This window comes from Galeopterus variegatus, unplaced genomic scaffold, assembly GCF_000696425.1.
Source record: "Galeopterus variegatus unplaced genomic scaffold, G_variegatus-3.0.2 Scaffold8796, whole genome shotgun sequence".
In the NCBI taxonomy this organism is placed as follows: domain Eukaryota; kingdom Metazoa; phylum Chordata; class Mammalia; order Dermoptera; family Cynocephalidae; genus Galeopterus; species Galeopterus variegatus.
This window is the reverse complement of record NW_007734907.1, coordinates 46212-72318: the sequence shown is the minus strand read 5'-3', so window position 1 is coordinate 72318 and position 26107 is coordinate 46212. Positions and strand designations below refer to the sequence as shown.

The 26107-nt window shown below is 42.1% G+C and overlaps 1 protein-coding gene across 1 annotated transcript in view; it reads left to right on the top strand.

Moving 5' to 3' along the window:
• Nucleotides 1–20829, top strand: part of KCNQ3 (potassium voltage-gated channel, KQT-like subfamily, member 3) — a 30001-nt gene extending 9172 nt beyond the window's left edge. Inside the window, exons 3-8 of the mRNA XM_008593160.1 lie at nucleotides 8703–8905; nucleotides 9736–9838; nucleotides 12666–12797; nucleotides 16050–16148; nucleotides 18050–18134; nucleotides 19780–20829. Coding sequence (XP_008591382.1) covers nucleotides 8703–8905; nucleotides 9736–9838; nucleotides 12666–12797; nucleotides 16050–16148; nucleotides 18050–18134; nucleotides 19780–20511 — 1354 coding nt within the window. The 3' untranslated portion in view covers nucleotides 20512–20829. The remainder of the gene's footprint in view (nucleotides 1–8702; nucleotides 8906–9735; nucleotides 9839–12665; nucleotides 12798–16049; nucleotides 16149–18049; nucleotides 18135–19779) is intronic.
• Nucleotides 20830–26107: the final 5278 nt, after the last annotated feature.

Sequence of the window (26107 nt, the reverse complement as noted above, 5' to 3'; positions counted from 1 at the left end):
ACCTCCATAATGGTTTATAATAAGAGTACCTATCTTCTAGGGTTGTTGTAAGGTTTAGGTGCTTTAGAGTAGAGCCTGGTCCATGGTAAGTATTGTGTAAGGTGTTGCTATCATTATTATTATTATCCTGATTGGCACACACATTTCCTATGCCCAGAGTCATTTCTACATGGCGTAGGTCGGGCTTAGAGGTTGGATCAGCCTAGGTTTGAATCCTGGCTTTGCAATACTTATCTCCTTCCTTCCTTCCTGTCTCCCCTAACCTAAACACTGAACATTAAGAGCCTTACTGTGTGTCAGGCCCTGAAGATTCCCAGGGAATTATAACTCACAGTCTAGTGGTGGAGGCACTCACAGTCTGATGGGAGAAGTGAATGTGTTAGCCAAAAAGAACAATGTATTGTGAGGGTGCTGGTCTGGGGATAATACAGACACGGGGGTAGGAGGAACAGGCACAAAGGAAGGGAACTCTGAGTTCTACACGGAACAAGAGTTCAGTAGAGAATCCACTGAGAAGCTTTCCTTTGGCCTGACTATTGAGGGCTGAGTTGATTTTTAATGGGCTAAGGAAGGGATTAGGGCCTTAATTTTATTTCTTCCTTCCTTCATTCTTTCATTCTTCAAACTAGCCATCCTTGAGTGGCTAGGCTTGTGGTCTTTGCCCAGACCACCTGTTTTCATATGAGAAATTCCTAGAAATGCTGACTTATTTTATCAGTTAAGAAGCACACTGATGTCCCACAGAAAATGCACGAAAAGCCTGAATAAACAGCAAGTCTTTACTTCTTTACAGAAGAACTTATTCTGTAGCGAGGACAAAAGTATATTGTCAGAATTCTCCAGAGAAACAGAACCAATGGGATATATAGAGATACCTAAAAAGAGATTTATTATGGGAATTGGCTCACACACTTCTGGAGGCCAAGAAATCCCATGATCTGCCATCTGCAACCTGGAGAATCATGAAAGCCAGTGGTGTGATTCAGGCCAAGTCTGAAGGCCTGAAAATCAGGAGTTCCAGTGTCCAAGGGCAAGAGAGGATGGATGCCCCAGTTCAAGCAGAGAGAGTGAACTTGCCCTTCCTCCACCTTTTTGTTCTATCTGGGCCCTCAAAGGATTGGATGATGCCTGCCCACGTTGAGTGAAGGCAGATCTTCTTTACTCAGTCTGCTGATTCAAACACTAATCTCTTCCAGAAACACCTTTGCAGACACACCCAGAAATAGTGTTTTATCAGCTATCTGTGGACTCGTAGCACAGTCAAACTGATGCATAAATTAATCATCACGCAAAGGATATGAATTGTTTGGTGCTTCCATGTATACCATGAACAGTGTGAGAGTTGAAAGAAATTATGGGTATCTTCCTTACCGTTGATGCCAGTAAGGAGGCCTGTCCAGTTCCAGGCCACTGCTGGCCACTTTGTGTTCATTGTCGTCTAATCTCCAGTTAAGATTTCTCATTTTACTTGAAAGGAACAAAGGCAAGATAGCAACTATCACTTATAGTCTTTTCTTAGGAAAATTAGTCACCAAAGCCTTAAAGGTTTGGCACTTGGATGGTGACGGGTGTTTATTATCTGTCTGACTTCTCTTTCTTGGGTAGACCAGGGAGCCTCCTAAAATAGGGCTGCAGATTTTGTGTAAGGTTCCCCCCTTTCCATGTGGAAAGATGAAAGATAAAAAAATGAAGGAGAGAAGGGATAAAATTAGAGCTTTAACTCCTGGAGGCAGGTTTGGATGCTCTGTGCTGGTCACTAGGTCTGTGCTGTTGTACTGGGCTCTCACTTCAAACAGCACAGTACGCTTTCGGCTGTAGTGACACTGCACCCATTCACCCATCAATCATCCACCCATCCATTATGCAGTTATCCGTCATCCATCCATCATCCATCTACCCATCATTTATCCATTTCTCTACTTATTAAATAAATATTTAATAAGACCCTCCTGTGTACCAGAAACCATTCTAGGTTCTGGGAATATAGCAATGAATAAGACAGATAAGGTCCCCAACTGCCCACTTGACAAAATGCCTCTCAGTCTTCCTAAAAGTAACATGTTCCAAACTCCACTTTAGATTTCTTCTCCACACCCATTTGTCTCCAGTCTTGAGCAATTCAAAAATTGGTATCGCCACCCACGCATGTGTTCAGCCAGAAACCAGGAGTGATCCCTTATCTGTCATTTATCCTCACAGCTTATATAGAATCCATCAGCGAAGACTGCTGGTGTCCTGTTGTTCTACTCCAAAATACATGTCAGAGCTCTAGTCTCTGTCTTCCCATGGCAATCACCTTCATCCACGCCATCAGCATCTCTTGCCTGGAAAGTCTCAGTGGCTTTTTGTTTTTATTTTTTCCCCCCTATGATAGATTCGCCAACAAGAAGCCACTGCATTCTTTTTCTTTTTCTTTTTTAAAATTTTTAATTGTGGTTACATGCATGACATAAAATGTATCATCTTAACTGTTTTTAAGTGTAGAGTACAGTAGTAATTGGCATATTTGCATGTTGTGCAACCCATCTCCAGAATTTTTTTACTTTGCAAAACTGAAACTCTACGCCCATTAAACAACAACTCCCCATTCTCCTCTGCTCCCAGCCACTGGCGACCGCTGTTCTACTTTCTGCTCCTGTGGGTTTGACTACTCTAGATACCTCACCTAAGTGGAATAATATAGTATTTGCCTTTTGGTGACTGGCTCATTTCACTCAGCATAATGTCCTCAAGGTCTATCTATGTTGTAGCATGTGTCATCATTTCCTTCCTTTTTAAGACTGAATAATATTCCGCTGAATGTATATGCCACATTTTGTTTATCTACTCATCCGCTGATGGACAACATTTGGGTTGCTTTCACCTTTTGGCTATTTTGAATAATGTTGCTATGAACATGTATGTGTTTTTTAATGCCAATGTGATATATTTTCCCTTTAGAAATCTTTAATGGCCTCCAGATATACTTAGAATAAAACAGAAATTCCTATTTTTGATTTCTATTTGTAAATTCCATTTCTATTTCTAAAATCCCTGACTGATCTGGCCTCTGATCTTATGTAGTGATACTTTTCCCCTCACACATGATATTTTGGCTACATGCTCTCTCTTCAGTCAAACCAACCCCATCCACATGACCGTATACCCACATGCAGTGCCTCTGCCTGGAGAGCTCTCACCCCTTTTCTTTGAAGTTTAGCTTCTTCTCACCCTTCAGGTCTCAGCCAATATCTGGAGCATCATCCTCTTAATCCTGGGCTGTTGGAATCGGCTTCCTAATTGGTCTTCCTATTTGCTCAAGATGCCTTCCTAAGTCACCCTACTAGTCTTCACTATTGCAGTCTTTCCTTGTCAAATTTCTAGCAATAAATGTATCTGTTTGCATATTTTATTCTTGAATTTATCATAAGCTCACTGGAGGCTGAAAACCACATCTGTTTTAATCACCACTGTATACTCAGCAAGTACCAGAAACTTAGCATTTATAAGGTGTTGAACATGTTTTTGTTGAATAAATAAATAATATTAGCTTCACTTTACAGATGAAGAGTATCAATCAGAAAGAGTTAATGACTTTATCTACAGAGTTAAAATATTATCTACAGAGCAGAGATTTGAACCCACTTTTCTTACGTCAAAGCCTACATTCTTTCTGCTACACGGCACTCCCTCTTACAGCTGAGGTTGGATGCATTTTATTAATCAGAAGATTAAATATTTTATTCCTTTCTTTCTTCATTCAACATCATCATAAGGCTTTCAGTGCTTACAATGTGCCAGGCACTCTGGTAGATGCTGGATATAAAAATTGGACAAGGTAGTTTCTGGCACAAAAGCTTACATTTTAGTTTCTCAACCTCAGCACCACTGATAATTGGAACAGATAATTCTTCATTGTGGGGAATTTCCTGTCCCCACATAGCTGAATGTTCACCAGCATCTCTGGCGTCTACCCACTAGATGCCAGTAGTGCTCCCCAAGTCAACAAAATACGTCTTCAGACATGGCCAATTGTACCCTCAGGGTCAAAATTGCCCCTGGTAGAGAACCACTGATTTAGTGAGGGAGTCCCTAGTGAGTCAAGGTTTTATTGTGATGGCCAAGAGCCACAGATGAGAAAAGCCTAAGTGTTTTAGGGGGCACAGTGAATGGATGCCCAATGGATCTTAGTAGCTACACTGAACATCCAGATATGCTGAGAAGTGAGACTGGGGCTTATGCTGGGGCCAACTTTTAGACAAAAAATAAGGATTGTTTAGATGAAAGAAGGGGCGAACATTCTCCCAGGTAGAGGTCACGGCATGTGCAAAGTGCTGAATGTCAGGAAACTGCACAGAGTTGAACACAGCTGGAGTACCCTGGATGCTGAGCTCTAAGGCAGGAGCCCAGGACAAAGGCAGAACAGCTTTGATTTTACTTCTCCATCCCCAGTCCATCTATTTGCAGCTTTACCAATTCATGTTTGGAAGTTAGCAAATCAGGTACGTTGCCTTTCCAAGGAAATCTGATGTTGGCACCAAAAAGGGCTTTTCTTGCAAGATCTGCAGTACCGTCCGAGAACAAGGCCTGAAGTATGCACGGGAAATCCATATGGAGAGAGGCAGAGATGGGTTTTGAATTTCAGGGGTGAACTTTGCCTTGCATCTGATTATCTTTGGGTCTTGGATTTCAGGCTACACAATTAAGAAGTAAGCTGATCATTCACTTTGCTGGAGGAAGAATTCCACAAGCTCCTTAGGTGCAATGGCTGCAAGAAATTCAGAGCTAAGCCTTCTGATTTGTGCTCAATGCATCCTAGCAGCATCTAAACTGTCATCCGTGACCAACGGGGTATTAAGTGAACATGAAAAAAGCAATTCATACTGTTTGAGGTTACAGTAAAGCATTTAAATGCCAAACAAACAAATTTTAAATCCCAGCACAGACAGAGCCAAGAGAATCTTCTCTTTATCTTTCTAATATTCAGCTATTATGCTGAAATTTTAAGTCAGGACACAGTAGCTGCAGTTAAGTTTGTCTTGCTTAGTGTCCTGGAATTAAACTCTTCATCTACTTATCTTCTACCAAGGGAGAGTACTAGGACAATGTTGAGTGTTTTGAGACTAGCATTAAGAAGCACTGTAAACTAATATTCAAATCCCCCAAACTCATCTCAGTTCATTTTTTCTAAAAAAAAAAAAACCTTTCTTTGTGGTCCAGGAAATTGGATCTATCCTTTTCACACATGTCATCAGCCTTCTACTGCGTCTGTGGGAAGAGGATTATTTACCGAGATAATGATGACAGCCAGCATGTATTGAAGCTTCCCGCATCCCACACTGTGGGATAAATGCTTTGCCTGCATTACCTCACTTAACCCTTACACGACCATGCGAGGCATGGGCTTATGATCATCATTTGCATGTGAGGGAGCTGGGGACTAGAGGCCATATGTTATTTATCCTAGGTCACATGATCTATCAGGATAATTCCACCCAGGCTGGCTTTTCTCCAAATCCCACTATCTTAGTCACTATCCTGAGTGTCCAGATGTGCTAAAAGGGAGTGGGGATGGGGTTTGGAGGGGTACTGGGTTCAAAGATAACCAGGCAGAGTCCCTGCCTAGCTAGAACCACATGATCCAGTGGAGCAGGCACATGTGGAAATATACAGACTCTACACAATGTCTTAAACACCGTAACAGAGAAAAACACAGTGTGTCTTTGGAACACATGGGGAGTACCTAATTTCCAAGAGGGGATACTCAGACACAGTTTTAAAGGGCAGATAGGAATGAGGTCGGCTGAGAAGGCAAAAAAGGGCACTGCAAGCAGGAGGACATGTATGCACCAGGACATGCGGGGTCTGCTTAGGGAAGGACAAAGGGCCGGTGCAGATGGAAAGGTGGAACCACTTGAGGTGTAGCAGGACAGGTAGGCAGGGGCCGAGAAAGAGGAGGCAAGTCTCCTCTACTTAATTCATGGGCAGGAATGCCTTCTCTGTGTGTTCAGCTGACTTCCTGCCCTGACTACCATTTTTAGCCCACTGGTCCTGATATATTCTCTGTTCTGTTAGTCATTCATCTAGTACCAGTTAGGAAAGCAGTTTCAAAAATTTTGACTTCGGCTTAGGGAAGATGGAGGTGGCTGAGTGTTGGAGTGTCTCTAAATTTACCCTAGGCTGGGTTTGAATGGAGTTCTTCAATCAAAGTGCTGTAACAGTGCTGGGCGAGAGAACAGGTCCAGAGGGATCAGGAATAGCAATTGCTCATTGTTCAACAATTGCTGATTATTTATATATTTTTTAATTTATTCATTCATTTTTTCAAGTATTTCTGAATGCCTTCCCTAAGCCTGGCTGTAGGCAAGAAACATTATGGGTATTATCATGTGTCATCTATAAAGCAGGGGTTGCATTATTTATATATTTTTTTAATTTATTCATTCATTTTTTCAAGTATTTCTGAATGCCTTCCCTATGCCTGGCTGTAGGCAAGAAACATTATGGGTATTATCATGTGTCATCTATAAAGCAGGGGTTGTCAGGCCCCTTAGCAGATGAGGTCCTGGTGCTCAGAGAGCACAGGGTACCTGCTCAGAAGAAGGAGTGTCCACACCTTGTCTCTGCAGCCCCAACACCACGGCCCCTGCACTGCACCAAGCTGCAAAGACATCAGCAGCTTCTGGCAGAAGCACATGGTTGTCATTACCAGACACGCTCTCCAGAAAATAAAAAATTATCTTGGGTCCATGCAGAGCTGATTCAACCACTTGTATCCATTTGCTCCCTCATTTATTCCACAAAGACATGAGTACCTACCATGTACCAAGCCCTGTGTGGGATATGGAGAGGAAGCTGCTGTGTCTATGGTACTGATGAGCAAAAACATGCAACAGGGANTGGGCGAGAGAACAGGTCCAGAGGGATCAGGAATAGCAATTGCTCATTGTTCAACAATTGCTCATTATTTATATATTTTTTTAATTTATTCATTCATTTTTTCAAGTATTTCTGAATGCCTTCCCTATGCCTGGCTGTAGGCAAGAAACATTATGGGTATTATCATGTGTCATCTATAAAGCAGGGGTTGTCAGGCCCCTTAGCAGATGAGGTCCTGGTGCTCAGAGAGCACAGGGTACCTGCTCAGAAGAAGGAGTGTCCACACCTTGTCTCTGCAGCCCCAACACCACGGCCCCTGCACTGCACCAAGCTGCAAAGACATCAGCAGCTTCTGGCAGAAGCACATGGTTGTCATTACCAGACACGCTCTCCAGAAAATAAAAAATTATCTTGGGTCCATGCAGAGCTGATTCAACCACTTGTATCCATTTGCTCCCTCATTTATTCCACAAAGACATGAGTACCTACCATGTACCAAGCCCTGTGTGGGATATGGAGAGGAAGCTGCTGTGTCTATGGTACTGATGAGCAAAAACATGCAACAGGGACTGATGAGCAAAAACATGCAACAGGGATCTCTCTGGAAAGTTCCACACAAAAAAGACTTCATTCATTTTGCCCACTGGGGGAAGGAGGCAGAGGCTGAGAAATAGAGGGAAGAAATTAATATTTATAGATAACTTCCTATGTGTCAGGCTGTACTCCAAATCCTTGACAAAGATCATCTCATAGTAAACATGAGAAGCAGAGAATGCTTATCCCTGTTTTACTGATGGGATCGTTGAGGCTCAGAAAGGTCACAGATTTGCCCAAGATCGGCCAAATGGAAAGGTAAACCTGGGCTTCACTTTGAGGTACAACTGGCTTTTTGTACCAGGGCAACTTTATGTTGGAGTTATGAACTGTTTTTTGTGTCAAGAACCCTTCCAGCAGTATTGTGAGGCCCACAGACCCCTTCTCAGGATTATAATTTTGAATCCATAAATGAAGTGTAACACACAGTTATAAAAGAAACTGATTATATTGAAATGGAGTTATCAAAATATTTAACAATTTGAGATGTAGTCATATATGTTCTCCTTTGGTGATGAGCCTAGTGGTGGGTCGAATTCTACCATAATTTTGAAGCAGCGATGAGTATAAACAACACCTGAGTTAACAGGATATGGAATTATCAGTGATTTCTGCTGTGGACAGTCACAGGCTTTGAGGATATCCCTAGGTTATGTTACCTACTTTCATAATTGTAAGAAATGGTAAACTTTAGCTAGAAGTTAATAAATTAAAGACTTTTTTTTCTCCATTCCAGCTCATGGATCCCCAGATTCTATCCATGGGGGGGGGGGGGACACCACGATAAGAGTGCCTGTTTTATGCCATTTGTGTTGTGCAGTTCTGTTCAAGGAACATTTGATAAGGATCGTCTGTGTACATCACTACTTGGGAACCAGGAAATGTTAGAAAGGAAAGGCAGGAAGTTGCTGATGCAGAGGACAGGGGAATGGAGAAAGACCACGTCTTTGCAGCACATTGCTGTGAACTAGGCGTTTGTGTCCCGTATCTTACTTTAGTTCCACTTAATCATCCTAGGAAATTGAAGCTCAGAGAAGAAATTTGCCCAAGGTCTATTAGCTAGTAAATTGTCGAGCTAGGATGTCAACCACTCCCTGTCCAATTCCAAGCCACCGAATGAGATTTTGCACTGTGAGGGCACAGTCCCCACTCATCCTTGGAGGAGAATGTGTAGGTCTTTATGGAGGGACGGGGAATTACAAGAGCCTGCACTGAAGGAGGAAAATTGTTCACTTTTGCTTATTTTGTAGCCAAAAGATGGGTCTCTTGGATCGGGTTCGCCTTTCTAATCCTCGTGGTAGCAATACTAAAGGAAAGCTATTTACCCCTCTGAATGTAGATGCCATAGAAGAAAGTCCTTCTAAAGAACCAAAGCCTGTTGGCTTAAACAATAAAGAGCGTTTCCGCACCGCCTTCCGCATGAAAGCCTACGCTTTCTGGCAGAGCTCCGAAGGTAACGCCGTTCCTCTCTCCCCCTTCCCCGCTCCCAAACCTCTACCCTCCTCTCCTCTCCCTCCCTCCATCCAAGAACTCTTGGGGCAAGGCTCCCACGTTACCTCTCTTCCTGGGTCAGGATCACCACCATTCATCAGCCCACACCCCTTCAGGGAGCCTTGAGACATGTCACCATGGTGTCTAAGGGTGGCCATGAAGAGTGAATTGTCATGGAAGTCATTGAATGATGGAGAGGGGCCAGGTGCAGAGTCATCTGGAGTGAGGGCCACAGTGCCCCAGCGGGTGGGAAAAGGTATCAGAAAAGCACCCTACGGGTCTGTAGGAACAATGGCCTCATGTGTCTCTTCCAGTTAGGAAAAGGGAGACAAGCAGGAAAGCCTGTGTCCTCCATGTCTGCAGCCACCCAGGACTCTGACCCTCAACTAAGTTCACTCCAAGACCTCTGGGATGTGTGAGGCCCAGAAAGTGACCTCCCAGGGTCACCAAGAGAGTGACCGACAGAACAAGAATCCAAGCTCAGGACCATCTGACTGTAAAGCCCCTCCTGTGGGTTCTTTGCTGCCTCTGCGGGGCCACTGAGGAAGTCATATCACCCCCCTTGTAGCCTTCTGCCCACCACCTGTCCTGAACTGCACACACCTGTGACTTAGAGTTCTGGAGAGTAGAATGGGGATGCTAAGAAAGGCTGAGCGATTCCCCAGAGCTGGGGAAGACCAAAGACTCTGGAGGTTGAGTAATCTGGAGGCTTAGAAAGTTCTGACTGAACGATGGGGTTCCTGAGCCTTTCCAAGTGCTGTGGCCTACCACTGACATGTGTTTCCCTCCCAGATGCCGGGACAGGTGATCCCATGGCAGAAGACAAGGGCTACGGGAATGACTTCCTCATTGAAGACATGATCCCCACCCTGAAGGCCGCCATCCGAGCCGTCAGGTAAGGCCCCCTCCTGCCCACCTGTGTGTCTCCCCAGGCCCCAGCTCAACTCCCACAGGACACAGCTTATGCAGTGATCTTGGACTTTGGGAAGGGGGACGGAAGCCCCCTCCCCGGTAACCTTGAGTCAAGTCCCAAGGGTATGTAAATACTGTACTCTATGAGAGATGCTGCCTCCAGAGAAATGATTCCTACCTTAGCAAGTCATGACAGGTGACTCTTTCTTGCCTTGTTATAAAAATGCTCCCACAGCCTCCCCTGACAGTATCTCCAGCTGCCATGCTCCTCTCCAGCTTTAACCACCATTTATTTTAAAGGGTGTCAGGGTGTATGTATGGGGATGGGGGGTATTGACATGGGATTTTCTCTCTTTATAGGCTTCTTTCTCAAAATAGCTTTTCTTCTGCCTATCTTCATCCATATAGCTCTTTTTAATTGGAATTTTTAACAAGGTAATAAATTATAGATTGATTTTTTTTTTTGTATGTATCAAAGGAGACGATAATCTGCTATGGCTGTGTCTGTTCCACTTTAGAATTCTGCAAAAAAATAAAAGAGTATGCTACTATGTAAAGAAATGCTGTCAGAATATGGCACGTAAGCACTTCATAAAGGTGGCAGTGAATTCTAGAACCTAAGTTGGATTCTCCAAAAACTAGTCATAATATTTTCAGCAAGATTCCTGTCCAATAGATCAGGGAAGCACAATGGTATTATTGTATGTGGTCCTGAGCAAAACCTTTGAGCTGGTTTCTCGCGACACCATCATAGTCGACATGACAGAAGTAGGGTTGCATGAAAATACAGTAATTTGGATTCACAACTGGCTGAATGACTTTATTCAGAGAAAACCAGTTAATGAATCTGTGTCAGCCTAAGGGAGGTCTATGCTGAGATACTCCATGGTCTGCTCTCTGCCTTCTCCTTTTCAGCATTTTTATTGATGTCTTGATTCAAGGGTCGGCAAACTTTTTCTGTAAAGGGCCAGAGAGTAAATATTTTAGGCTTTATGGTCCATACATCTCCATGCAAGTATCAGCTCTGCCATCATAAAACAAAAGTAGCTGTAGACAAGACATAAATGAATGGGTGTGAGTGAGTTCCAATAAAACTTTACTTTCAGAAATAGAAGTGGGCCAGATTTGTCCTTGGAGCCATAGTTTGCTAATTCTTATCTTAAATGAAACTATGGAAAGGGCAGGCTTATAAAATGACATGAAGTGGGAAGGACAGCAAGTAAAGTAGATGGTATAATCCATATGCCAAAATAGTGTTTAGAAGCTGGAGCCATGGGCTGGCCCGTGGCTCACTCGGGAGAGTGTGGTGCTGATAACACCAAGGCCCGGGGTTCGTATCTAAGAAAAAAAAAAAAAAAAAAAAAAGCTGGAGCCATGGGCTGGCCCGTGGCTCACTCGGGAGAGTGGGGTGCTGATAACACCAAGGCCCGGGGTTCGTATCTAAAAAAAAAAAAAAAAAAAAAAGAAGCTGGAGCCATGGGCCATGACAATCAAAATGAACTTTGAATGTACCATAAGAAAGGCTGAGCAAATGCAAGATGGAAGGGCCTGGGATGGGCTGTGGTGTCCTGATACTGACCTGTGACTACGGGTTTTAATGGATGCCCTGATCAGCAGGAGTTAACCTCGTGATGGGGTTCCCAAGGAGCATCAGTCAGCAAGTGACCTAACTGGTTCCCAGGAAAACAGAGGTGAGGGTTCAACCAGTTCTAGGTCATCTACGAGTTCTGGGTACCCCAGTTTACAAGGAACCTGAGAAACGAGCTCTTCTCTTCTGGGAGCTCACAAGCAAAAGAATTAAAGAGGCTATAGAAGATGAGATATATCAGCTGTCCCCAAATAGAAAGCAGTGCAACCATGATTAAGAACACAGGCCCGGGTTTGAGGACCAGCTCTGACCTTACTAGCTGGACGGCCCTGGGAAGATGCTGAAGCCGTCTGTACCACAGCTGCATCATCTGTAAACTGATCTATTAGCAGGATTGTTCATAAAGCACGAAGCTCAGTGTCTGGAATGAATGCTCAAGAAATGTTAGCTCGTATTGTTATGATTTTCTTTATTTTTTTCTTTATTTTTACAGCAGTTTTAGTTTAACAGAAATATTGAGGAGACAGAACAGATAGTCCCAATACCCTCCCCCATCCATATGTAAAATTTCTCCTATTATCGACACATTACATTAGTGTGGTACGTTTGTTACAATTATGAATCAATATTTATATATTATCATTAGCTTCATTGTATATTACAGTTCCCTTTTCTTTTTTTGTCTTTTTTTTTTTTTACTGGCTGGCAATGGGATCGCAACCCTCGCTGTCGTGCCCTCACCGTGCTCAGCCAGTGAGCGGGAACCGGTCTCCACATGGGATCCGAACCCTCGGCGGGAGCGCCGCCACACTCCCAAGCGGCGCACTCTCCAGTGCAGTGCGCCACTGGGCCAGCCCTAGGGTTCCCTTTTTGTATTGAGTAGTTTTGTGGGTTTTGCCTAACACATAATGTCATGTATTCAGCATTATAGTATCATTCAGAATAGTTTTGCTGCCCTAATTTTCATATTATTCAAATGAATGAAGGAAGGTAGTATTGAAGAAGAGGTACTAGCCAGCCTAATTCTATGTGGTTACAAGGGGTAGGACCACATACATGTCTCTTCACTTGTCTTAACAAGTTCAAAAGTTGGAAGTTCTCCCCATCAACTTGTTTTCTGTTTGGTTCTTTTCTCCCCTTGCCCCTGAGTTTGCTAGCCTTGTATTACAGTTTCCTTCACTCTCTACCCACGACTTATGAGTGCCTCTCCTTTGCCTTGCAGAATTCTACAATTCCGTCTCTATAAAAAAAAATTCAAGGAGACTTTGAGGCCTTACGACGTGAAAGATGTGATTGAGCAGTATTCCGCAGGACACCTCGACATGCTTTCCAGGATAAAGTACCTCCAGTCAAGGTAAGACAGTTGCGTCTGAGGGACTGTGCTATCCTGATTGCTCAGGAATCAAAGCCATGTCAACCTTGAAGTTTAAGGCAAAAGGCATTCGTAAGTAAGTCAAAATGCAGGGGAGAAATGTTAAGAACAAAAATTTTCATCAAGCATTTTGGATGTCATGGCCAATAAGCACCAGATCGAACAGGCTGTAAAGAAGCTCAGTGACATTCCTGTGGCCAAGGTCAGCACCCTGGTCAGGCCTGATGGAGAGGAGGAAGCCTATGTTCAACTGACTCCTGATGCTGAGGTTAGGACGCTGCCAACAAAATCAGGAGCATCTAAACTGAGTCCAGCTGGCTAATTCTAAATATAACTTTTTTACCATGTTAAATGTTCACCAGGTGTTATTCATAATACTGAAAATATGAAGCAGCATCCATGCCCAACTAATAATTGGCGCCATTTTCATTGAGCACCTGGGTGCTCTACAGGTATGTGTCTAATTCCTTATAACCTCACAAGGTATAGTATTATAGTGCCATTTTTCCAATGAAGAAACTAAAACAAAAGAAAAAAATGCTGGCGAGGATGCAGAGAAAGGGGAACTCATACACTGTTGGTGAGAATGTAAAGTAAAACAACCATTATGGAAATCAGTGTGGTGGTTCCTCAAAAAACTAAAAATAGAACTCCCATATGATACAGTAATCCCAATGCTCGGTATTTATCCAAAGGAAAGGAAATCAGCACACTGAAGAGTTACCTGCACCCCCATGTGTATTGCAACACTATTCACAATAGTCAACATATGAATCAACTTAGGTGTCCACTGACAGATGAATAGATAGAGAAAATGTGGTATGTGTACGCAATGGAATACTACTTAGCCACAAAAAAGAATGAAATCCTGTCATTTATAGCAACATAGATGAGCCTGGAAGACATTATATAAAATAAAATATCAGGCACAAAAAGATAAATACTACACATTCTCACTCATATGTGAAAGTCAAAAAAATAATAGTAAGTTGAACTTTTAGAAGTAAAGTATAGAACTGTGGTTACTAGAGGCTGGGAAGGGGAAAGAGGAGGTGGGTAGTAAGATGTTGGTTAATGAAAACAAACTTTCAGCTAGATAGGAAAATTAAGTTCTAGTGGTGTAAAGTAGAGCTAGGCATTTATAATTACGAATAATTTATTGTATGTTCTCAAATGGCTAGAATAGAGGACCTCAAATGTTCTTATCACAAAGAAACAATAGATTTTTGGAATGATGGATGTGCTAACTACCCTGATTTGATCATTACACATTGTGTACATGTATCGAAATATAACTCTGTACTCTATAAATATGTACAATCAATACATTTCAATTAAAAAATGAATAAATTTCCTTAAGAAAATTATTCAGCTAGTAGGTAACAGAAGCAGAGAATCCAACCAAGTCCGATTGGTTACAAAGGCCCTGTTCTCTCTAACACACACCACTTCCGCAATTATGAAGTAGTGGTTAAGGAAGGAATGGTAGCTGCTCTCATTAAAATGTTATGCAATCACCAAATGATGTCTAGAAAAAGTATATAAATGAGGTTTTTTAAAATTATGTTATTTGTGAATATATATGCATGATATGATTAATAATAATACACTGAGCATATCTATCTAGACTTATACATATCTATAATCTTATATGTGCATATATGTTTTTATATGTATCACATATAATATCACAAAATCTAGGTAGAATAAATATGCTCTTCTTAGACCTTGTGATGATATTACTAATATGTATGTATGATATGATTACAAAAGCATGCACACATAGGTTTGCTCAGAAATACACAAGCCATGCCACCTTATCTCATAGAGGGAGAAGGGGGTGGGATTTCCCCCAAAAGATTATAGTAGCCATACTGAGATGATACGTATAAGACTGACTTATTTTATTCTACTTTTTAAATTTGTCAAATCTTTAATGAATTATAAAAATATCCTTTTAAAAAAATTTTAAAAACAAAGAACAGTATGATGTCAAGAGTCATGCTATAACACTCAGGGAACCAAAGTCCTATTTGCAGCTCATTCTCTGGCCTGTGCAAGGCTTCAAGATGACACAAGTTCCCTCTGGGCTCAGCTTCCTTGTCTGGATAATGTTTTTCTGGAGTGTCCTGCTGAGTTAATAGGAACACCACACTGAATGGGTTGGAAGGTAGTGATGCTGTCAAGTTGGAGATGTGCTTATTCATAGCCTTATTTTTAACTGGGATATCAACTTTGCCTGCTTAGCAAAGTGGCAGGCATACAGTTGGTGCTCAATGCCTGCTGAACAAATGGATGTGTGAATGAATGCTGAACCGAAAGTGTGATCTGTGCAAGTTTGGCTCTCTGAGACACAGAGGAAGGGAGCATGATGTCTAAGACATACCAGTCTCCAAAAATACCAGCCTATCTTAATGAGCATAGAATGGATCGTCGTAATGTCATAGTTTCTGATATTTATTAGGCAATTGTGTTTCTAGGATTTGTGGCTGGAGGTTGGCTGCTGGGATGACTAATTGCACATCCACATCCATGCTGATATGGCATAGAAAAAGGAAGGCCAATTTAGTATATGGCAGTGTCAATGGAGGAAAAGCTGGGTTTCCAGAGAGGAGACTGAGAGACCCATGGCTATTTCCAGCTGCATGGTCTGAATGATGCTCCCACCCCACCCCTGCCCTAGCCCTGCAGTGCAAAGGGCAAGAGTTCTCTCCTGTTAATTCCAGCACAGAGTGGGAGCTCGTGCCTCATGCAGAAAAATTGGAAGCAGGCTGTGGGAGCTAGTGTCGTACCATCCTTCTATAGGCCAGAGATGCCTGCACAGCAGCAGTGATCTGCGCAGTTGAAAATGGAGCCTAGGATTTGGCAGTAAAAACTCCTAATTAGATGTTTTGGGGAAGGATAAAAGAGCTGGAAGATGAGGTGTTCTTGCAGCACACATATGGTATTTTCTGTAAGAAATAATGAGATGCAGCCTCACCCCATCTCAGTGGTTTGTCTGCCTCCCTCTCCCTTGGGATGAGAAGATGCTTTCAGTACCATTAGTCAAAAAATGCATAATAATATACTGAGGTTATAAGTTCTCTCTCTCTCTCTCTCTCTCTCTCTCTCTCTCTCTCTCTCTCTTCCCTTCTCTTACATTTTCCAAACATGTATCTAAGAGGGAATAGAATGATTTGTTTTCTGCCAAAAAAAAGCTGTGTGTAATTTAACCTCTCACTTTGTTTTTTTCAGAATAGATATGATTTTCAGCCCTGGACCTCCATCCACTCCAAAACACAAGAAGTCTCAGAAAGGGCCAGCATTCACCTATCCATCTCAGCAATCTCCCAGGTGGGGCTTGTGAACATGGATTGATGGGCCTTGGGTGCGAAGCTCAGCTTGGATCCTTTATGTGGGGGATATTGCCACTCCTCTAAATAAAATGAAGAGAAAGAGTTTGAAGCCTATTCCAGTCTGTGGCCATTTGAAAATTTTTCTGTCCAAAAGACTCCCCATCCCTCTTTCTAGATATGATTTTCAGCCCTGGACCTCCATCCACTCCAAAACACAAGAAGTCTCAGAAAGGGACAGCATTCACCTATCCATCTCAGCAATCTCCCAGGTGGGGCTTGTGAACATGGATTGATGGGCCTTGGGTGCAAAGCTCAGCTTGGATCCTTTATGTGAGGGATATTGCCACTCCTCTAAATAAAATGAAGAGAAAGAGTTTGAAGCCTATTCCAGTCTGTGGCCATTTGAAAATTTTTCTGTTCAAAAGACTCCCCATCCCTCTTTGCAGACAGTGTAGATGATACTTCTTTCTGTGATTTTTAAAAATGAAAATAACCACATCAGTTTCCTTGTTATAAAACAGGAGGAGACTTGTGAGTGAACAGGAAAAACACTTTATGTTAGCAGGACCCACAGCATTCTTGGTTAGCTGGTTTGGCTTTTCCTACTTAGTCACCCTTGAGTTGACCAATACCCTTCCCAGGACAAAGCAGAGAAGACAATCAGATGTCAGGCCCCTGATAACACGGTAACATGGTGCCTCAGCAGAGCAGCTCACCTCCCTCCAAAAAATGTTCTAAAATTTCGAACAAGGAGGTGTTCTTTAGAAAATCCACTGCCTGGATTCACATTTTTTTTATTTCCAAATGCCTTCAAGGCAGGTAACATAAATGAGGGAGTCAGGCTTAAGAAACATTATAAAAGAACCAAGAATGTAAGTATGATGATAAAAGGCATCTAATTTTCAGACTCAGTCTTGGTGATGGAATAAGGAGTGGTGAGCCATGGAGACCTAGAGGAGGCAGTTGTTACTCTGTTCTGTTGTTGCTAATTTTAGGAATGAGAATCCTCTCTTTCAAGATAACACAATTTTTTAAAGAAAAGCTGAATATCCTGAGCTTATGTGAAATTCTCCAGTTTTTAGAAAGCTTGCATTTTAAAATCCTCTGCAGGCAAAGGAAAACACTGATGGGCTGGATTTAGCACATGGAGCATCAGTAATTGACATGTGCTTTAATTCAACCCTACTCAGCAGGAGTCAGTAGCCTATAAGAGAGAAAAATCAACTATCAAGAAAGGGCCTCTCATGAATGGTTTGAGGCAATAGCTGGGCTCCCTAAAAGTCTCCATCTGCACGGAACATAAAAATATTGAAACGAACTGGAATTTAGGTAGATACTAACTCTGCATAGCCAAAGAGCAAACACAGCACATTCCCTACCAGCATCATCTTTTGCATTATTTTCCAGATTCAGCATTTGTTTTCCATTCTTAACACATGGGCCAGATGAAATATTTATACCCATGTTACACAATTTCAGAGATTAGGCACCCCCTCCCCACCTCAGAGTAGAACCTCTTACACATTCAGTGTAAAACCTCTCAATCAGCAGAATGATAGTGAAAGGCAAAGGAATGTAATTTAAAGGAATTAAACACTCTCAGCACTGTTACATGCTTTCTTAACTTTAAAACAAAGCAAAGCCTCTTTAATAGCAGCTTCATATTTGGCTTCAAATTTTCCTGCAGTGAAAGTAAGCATGAAACATCAGTGTTGAAGGCAGGAAGAAGCTGGCTTTCCTGACTCACATGTGCCTCTAGAGTTGGGTGGGCCTCCTGCAGGCTGCATAAATGCAAAGATAAGAATGATAACTTCATGGGCCATGGCCTGTCTAGCTGCAACAACCTTGCAAAGCAAAACTAGATATAATGATCTTATAGAATTGTTGGCTTTTTCTTAGGAGTGAACCATATGTAGCCAGAGCATCCACATCAGAAATTGAAGACCAAAGCATGATGGGCAAGTTTGTAAAAGTTGAAAGACAGGTAGGTCTTATCTTTCCTTCACCAGAAAGCAAGTGTATGAAATTTATTTTCAAATGTCATTTTTTTTCATAGGGATATAACATACTTGAGTAATACTATCTACCATTCAAAAAAGGATGGGGAGACTAAATCCCTGTTTAGCATTTGCTCGCTGGGTGATCACATGTAAGTTAATGACTTATTCTGAGCCTCAGTTTGCCTCATCTGTAGTATGGGGATTTTTTTTGCCTCATAAGGTTGTTGAGAGGGCTAAGTGAGTTGATACCTATAAATTCCCTAGAACACTTGCTGGCACACAGTGAACACTCAACAAATGGTAGCTTCTATTATCATGTGCTGCATGGTAGTTCCTTAAGAAATGTGTGTTCTCTGCCCTGCATTTTATGTATCTTTTGTCCTCCTTTTCCCAAACTCCAGGCCAGTGGGTGGCCTGTGTGAAGGGGCCTGGAGGAGGGCAGGCTGTGAGTGAGGTTCATTCAGGGTGGAAAGAAAAACCCACTCACTCGCAACACCCTAGGTAGCTCACCTCTTGTTTCCATTGTAAAGCAGCTTATATTCTAAGACTGTTTACCTAACTTTGCACCATATAAATGGCATTACCAATTTCCTCTAAGATCCTTATTAATCCTTTTATTTTATTTATATCCCCAAACTGGATCCATGCTGGAGAGGCAAGACAAAATTGGAATGATTATTCTTTTTTGGTATAGCAAGCATAGTGTTTTTCATTTTTAAATTTTAATTTATAATCTCAGCTCTTCCATTTACTAGCTCTGTGGCCCTTGACAGGTTATTTCACCTCTGTGTGCCTCCGTTTCTTCACCTGTGAAATGGAGACAATAATAGTATCCATCTTGTAGGGTTCTTGTGAAAGTTAAATGAGTTAATAAAGTGCATAAAATAGCCAGATACTTGCTAATGGCTCCATGAGTATCAATTATTATTACGACTTAGATGACATTGGCCATTACCTATTACTGTGCTTCATAGTGTCAACTGTAACACAGGATGATATACCTGACGACGATGTTTTCTGGTGAGTTGTGAATTGTCCGAGTGAGAACATTGCATAGACACGTGTGCACACACTCGTGTACATGCAATCAAAAATACAAATAAGTTCCCAACTTAGGCAAACAAGACCAGATGCAGCTTCACTGTCCCTCAAGGCCCTAGGTGGGGCCTCCAGTTCTGAAAAGCTGAGTTCTTGCTACCCACTGACCTTGTGTCTTCAGGGCTTATATCACCATGTAGCAGACACATACACTAATAAGCCTCATGCTTGTGTCTGAAGAAATGTACCCACGTCAAGAAATCCTGCTCCTTGACCCAAACAACATCAACAAGGCCACCTCCTCCTCTGGGGACAAAGAAGGACTGGTGTGCACTTACCCTCAAACCCTCTCCTCTGTTCCAGCCTTTGCTTCCTGGGAAACTTTGCCTCAGTTGTTTCTAGATTAACACTAACATATGTGTAGGACTTGTGAGTAGGAGACACAAGGGAATTATTAGCTACTGTCCTTATTATTAAGACTCACAGGAACTCTCTTTCTGAAAAGTAAGTCCTATGGTATTTTCTCCCAATCCCTAACAATGACCCCACCCCCAGAGAAAGCAGTCATGCCCAGTTCCTTGTATTTTCCAGGTTCATGACATGGGGAGAAAGCTGGATTTCCTGGTAGACATGCACATGCAACACATGGAACAGCTGCAGGTGCATGTCACAGAGTATTACCCTGCCAAGGGCTCTTCGCCAGCCGAGGTGGAGAAGAAAGAAGGCAGCAGGTATTCTGATTTGAAAACCATCATCTGCAACTATGCTGAGACAGGCCCCCTTGAGTCTCCCTACAGCTTCCACCAGGTGCCCATTGACAAGGTCGGCCCCTATGGGTTTTTTGCACATGACCCAGTGAACCCACCCCGAGGGGGACCCAGTTCTGGAAAGGTTCAGACAACTCTTCCTTCCTCGGCCACCACATATGCAGAAAGGCCCACCGTCCTGCCTATCTTGACTCTTCTTGACTCCCATGTGAGCTACCACTCCCAGGCTGAGCTCCACGGCCCCTACTCGGACCGAATCTCCCCCGGGCAGAGACGCAGCATCACACGGGACAGCGACACACCTCTGTCCCTGATGTCAGTCAACCATGAGGAGCTGGAGCGGTCTCCAAGTGGCTTCAGCATCTCCCAGGACAGAGACGATTACGTGTTTGGCCCCAGCGGGGGGTCAAGCTGGATGAGGGAGAAACGGTACCTCGCTGAGGGTGAGACGGACACAGACACAGACCCTTTCACACCCAGTGGCTCCATGCCTCTGTCATCCACAGGGGATGGGATTTCTGATTCTATATGGACCCCTTCCAACAAGCCCACTTAAAAGGGGTCACTGGCTGACTCCTCCTTGTAATGTAGACAGACTTTGTATAGCTCACTTATTCTCACACCTGACGCGTACCAGAGGGGACACCAATGGCTGCATCAAATGCATGCATGTGTGTGGTGGCCCTCACCTGGGCAGGGGCTTTTCATGGCCTTCTTCCTCCCCATGTCACCACAATGAAGCCACTTCCTTTTCAGCATGGTTTGCATGACTTTACGCTGTATAAATGGTACCACTAATCTCTTCTAAGATACATATTTATCTGCTGTTCTTACTTTTAATCATGATTGGACCAGTACAGGGAGAAATGATTGACAAGTGGTGTGCGATTTGTCTGTTTGGTTGGCTGGTTTGGATTTTGGTTTGGTAAACAGAGAAAGTAGTTTAAGTTATTTCTAGAATCACTTTCCGTTTGTGTAAAACACTTCAGTGATTAACTATTTTCTAAAGCAAGGAAATAATTTTCCCAACAAAACCACATTGTGTTTCAATGAGGCTGCCTACTGAGCTGACAGTAGGAAAGGAATAAGGTAGTCATCGCATCTCCAAAACCAAGAATTTTAAAAATTATTTTATTAAGGAAAAACTAACAAAAACCATTTAAAAGCTCTGAAAAGGGTCTCACTTGGTCTGCGATTGTTTATAGTATCCTGCCTCAGTTTCCTCATCTGTGAAAGGTGGTGGTAATCCAAGCATAGCACTTCAAGTGAATTATGAATGAGAGGGAAGAACACGCATACGCACACTCAAGTTAAAATAGTTCCCACTTTATGTAGCCAAGGGCAATGAAATTTATCAGAAGTGGGGTGCCCCTTGGGCAGGAGATAATTCAGTGCCTTCAAAATGAGGTTCCAACTCACATTCCTCCCCATGATACTTAAGTACAGAATATCCACATAAATAGCAATAGAGTTAAGAAGGCACTCGAAAATTACCTAGTCTAAGTCCTTCTTTTTAAAAAGGAGAACTCTTAGGCTCAGGCCCAGTGCCGTGCCTAGGGTCACTTGGTTGTCCCGTGGGGAGCTGGGACTCAAAGTCCCATGTACTGCCTCCCTCCCTGCCTTGCTGTCCTGTCACTGCACTGCTCTGCCATTTACACAGTGGGACTCCGAAATCATGCTGAGACACCAGTACTTGTGTCATGCAGAAAGTACTCACCATAGTTTACCCAGCAGGAGGGGGATGTCTGTTTTTATTGCAAAACATGCTCGCTTGATTCACTGCATACAGATCCATAATAAGATAACACAAGCAAGCTACGTTTATTGATATGCAAATTTCTCAGAACCCTCTGGTTTTCTCCAGATTTTTAAAATGAAAGTACTAAAACCACATGTAGCCATAAGACTAGCTAAAGTGTAAGCAGACAGCCTGGAAAGCACTGCCCTACTACAAAAATGTTAATATTAAGCACAAGTCACCCTGTGGCCTCTTAGGAGATGTTGCTACTCTCTAAAAATCTTTCATAGAAAAGGTTTCTGTTAGACCTGGGCTGAGTTAGTGAAATGACCACAGCACAGTATCATGGTCTCACTCCTTGCACCCATCTACGCACTGGTTGTGGATGGTTGCCATGGTGACCATCGAGATGATGGAATTGGCTTAAACAAATGTCTACATGTGACTGCCACTGATGTTCTCCCTCACAGTCTTGTCAAGAGCCACAGTAGCTATGGCAGACACTTGGTTGGTGGTTTCATCGTTACCAACTGCAGGAGTCTTGCACAATGTTGGAGAGAGGAACTGCTTCCTCCAAGATTGGTTCCTTTCAGTCCACATGTCAACAGGTAGTGTGCAAAAGGTTGAGAATACAGTGAAGATGAAAGCGTGGCCCCTGACATTAGGAACTTACAACCACAGCTTGAAATCCCTGGCCAAGGACAGGCATTGTGAGTGGTAGAAGGGAGTTTTACGTTGAGCATCCTACAAATGAATAGGTATTGACCTTGAGGTCCGAGGTGGGAAATACACAGGAATTATTACACACATCACACATGAAGCCCTATGGTTTTCCACTTGACCTTCTGGCAATCTGAAGGGCAAAGGGCATGGATCCTTTGGCCCTCCTCTCTACTCCCTTCAATATGGTTAAAGTACCATTGAGAACTATAACCTAAGAAACCCTGTGTCCTTCCTAGGGGGTTTAGTTCTTCATTCTAATTTTCCTGTTAACTTTCACCAGATGATTGTGCTACCTACCATCTAAAATGTTACCAAACTGTTCTTTATGCATGTGAGTTATTGGAAACCAAAAAAGAAAAAGAAAAGAAAGAGTATGAGTCAAACTCTTCAAATATGCACCGTTTTTTTAACTTATTAATATTCTTGCAGAACCTATTTATAAGATACCTTTCAGTATCTTATAAATAGATGCATTTTCTAGGAACTCAATGGAATTCTCAATCAGAAGAGTGAGACCTTCTTATCTCCAAGCTGAAAGTATTTACCACGCATCCAAAGTTAGAACAACTACCTTAGGTTCTTCTAATAACATGGAAAGGATCGGAATTTGTATTATTTTCCAAGTTCTAAGTGAAAGGTTAAGTTTCCCTGCTGGATCATAAGGTCAGGACGACAGGTATTGGGTTTGTGATGATCACCACTTCATGTCCAACATATAGTAAGTTGTCTTTATCACTGTGGACACAGACAAAGGACGCAGTTCATGAACAAATAAATGATAAGAATCTTAAAAGCTATTCTTTCCCATCTAAGAAGACAAAAAGAGAAAGAAAAATAATTTTCCAGAATAATTCTGCCTTGATATTCCTTTTTTAAAAAAAATACATTTCATAAAAGCAAATCAAACCTGCTCAAGTCGCCTGCCCTTAGAGAACATCACCAACACGGCTGGCCTTGAGGAAGTGGAAATTCTGGGTCTGGGATTGAACATAAGATATGGGGAGAAACAGGGTGTGATTCCACAAAGATCACTTTGTCAGGCACAGGAATAATCCAACAGAATCGGTTAATATCATGGCCCAAGATTATATTACTTCTGATATGCCAGTGGTTCCAAAACTTGCCCCGGAAATTGCTGTAGTTTTGGCAGAACCCCGTGAAATACTGATAAATTAATCTCATCAAAAAAACTAGGAATGTTTTCTCAGGTAAAACGATGCTCCCATTATATATATGTGTGTGTCACAACATGACATATGAAAAAATTAACAGGTCATATTTGAGCATGATCAAAATGAATGAGATAAATCAACCTCACAAATGTTAAGGGGAAGGTGATCCTATTGAGCTGAGAAAAAAGTACTTCAGATCAATGTGAGTTTTGACTATCAAATACTAGCATACAAGCAAACACCAAAAGTTTAAGAAAAAAAAAAGTGAGAGGAAAAGAAAAAAACATCAAATTGAGAAAATTCTATAAAATAATTGTATTTGTTCTTAGAACTGGGGGTTTAGACTTATTAGACGTGACACTGATATTACGAAGGCCTACTTTTCATGAAAACATAGCTAGAAAACCCTAAGGTGTATAGGTCACAACAAGCTAATTAACCAACAATTATGCATCGTATGCCTATTTTATGCAAAGTAGTTCCTAGAAACTGTAAGGTGAGAGAATATTTACCTGTAGAAAAACCTAATATAACAGGATCTACTCATAATTTGCCAAAACCATTCTCATAATTCCATGCTGCTATAATGAGAGTGTAATAGAGAAAAATTAATTTGCTTTTTCATTTTACAAGATTTGTTAAGCACCACTGTATGCCTGGAACAAATCTGATTTCATCACTGCAGACAACTCCATACAGACAGAAATGCTTCCTAGCTTGGAAACAGTGGCAGGATGAAATGGAAGAAAAGAGTAAAAATTTTGTGTGAAAACGGCAATGATATACCATCAGCCCAGGGAAAGCTAGTGGGCTGGATGAGGACTTAGAGTTTAGATGGAATATTTTGGACTCCTTAACTCCAGATAAGCTGTGCAAAAAGGAGGCTCTAGGGTACCTGAAGAAGGTTCTTGGAGAAACCAGCTTTCTCCTCTTCTCCAAATCCTTACCAAGACTGAAGCCAGGCAAGGCACTGCAGTACTTTCATTTCATCACGTTGACCAAGAGAAGCTATGAAACAAGCCACGGCACAGCATTTATTTCAAGAGGAAGATATATGAAACCTGGGCATCTTCAGGAATTTGCCCCTCTGTCCTCTCTTGTTCTTGAAGGCTTGCTTATTGCAGGATGAACTTTTTAAAAGACTAAGTCTTTGTATCCAAATCAATCCAACATTTTTGTGTTACTGATATTACACCTTGCAAAACTGAGCCTACTGCCCCCTAAACAAAGCAGCAGGTAGCCCCTCACCAATGCCTGGGTTAGAGCATGTCAGGAGCTTTCTGCATAGCTGCCGTGGTTTTGGAAACCAGTAATGGTAGTGTCAAAGAGATAGAAAGGATGTAGAGATGACCTGGATGAAAACTGGAGTTTCAGGACATTCAGAAGTATTTGAATCTTCTGGCCTATTATGATTTTCAAATAATACATATATACGTGCGTGTGTGTATATATAAATATATATGTAGTCCCAGTACAGTGGCTGACACATACACATCAGGGGCTGTTATTCATGTTCTTTTTTTACAGTATGTGTAGACTCCATTGGCTCAGTCTTTCATACTACTTATAAACTCTAATTTAATACCAGAAAATCTTTTTCAGAAAAATAGTAGTAGTGCTATAATCCCACTTATTACATGACAGAACCAGGCATTTTTCACAATTCTTTTTGAAGTAAGTACATCTCTACAAATAAAAATTCTTAGTTTTTTCCATCGAAATGAGGACGAGAACAATTTTGTAATGCAGAGAGCAGGAATGTTGGATCCCAGTGGCTGGGCTGTGGCGGTTCCAATGGACACACAATACTAGATGCTGCTCCATTCTCTCACATGATAATTTGTAGGAGGTAAAGCCAAATAACAAGAATAATTAAATATGAAAGGACTCATGATTTCACGAGGAGTGTTGGACAACACCCTAGCGACGAATGGGGGAACTTCTAGAAGAAAGAGTTAAAGCTTGCTCAGTCCCTCCTTATGGGGATTTGTTCCCAGCCTTTAACAGCCTCAACTTCAGCATCCCTGTAGCAAGACCGTGACTATTATTTTGACTTATCACAGATGTGAAGGGACATAATTTCATAGATCCTTAGATGCTCAAAGCAGGAAAAGACTTTGATTACCGGAACAACCATCTCTCTTCTTAGATCAAGAAACAGATGCTCAGAGTGAAGGGAATCACACCAGGTCACCCAGTGATTGAACAAGTGAGGGAGTAGCAGAGTGAATCTAGGACCCGGGTCTCCTGATTCCTGGTCCTGATACTGGAGATAAAAAACTAAAAGTAAAATAGCCAGTGAGAACAAAGTACTACTGTTAAGCTCAGAAAATGAATGAAATGAGAAATTCCTGTCCCACTTGAGAAACTGATAAATGAGACACATTTGAGGGGACTTCTTCCCATGTCTGGAATAGGATTGATGTTCCCGTGCCTTGAAAGATGATAATGTTCCTTCTCCCAAATTCTTGCTGCTTCTAAAAGGCCTAGCAAAAATCCCTGCTGCTGGGTGCATTTAT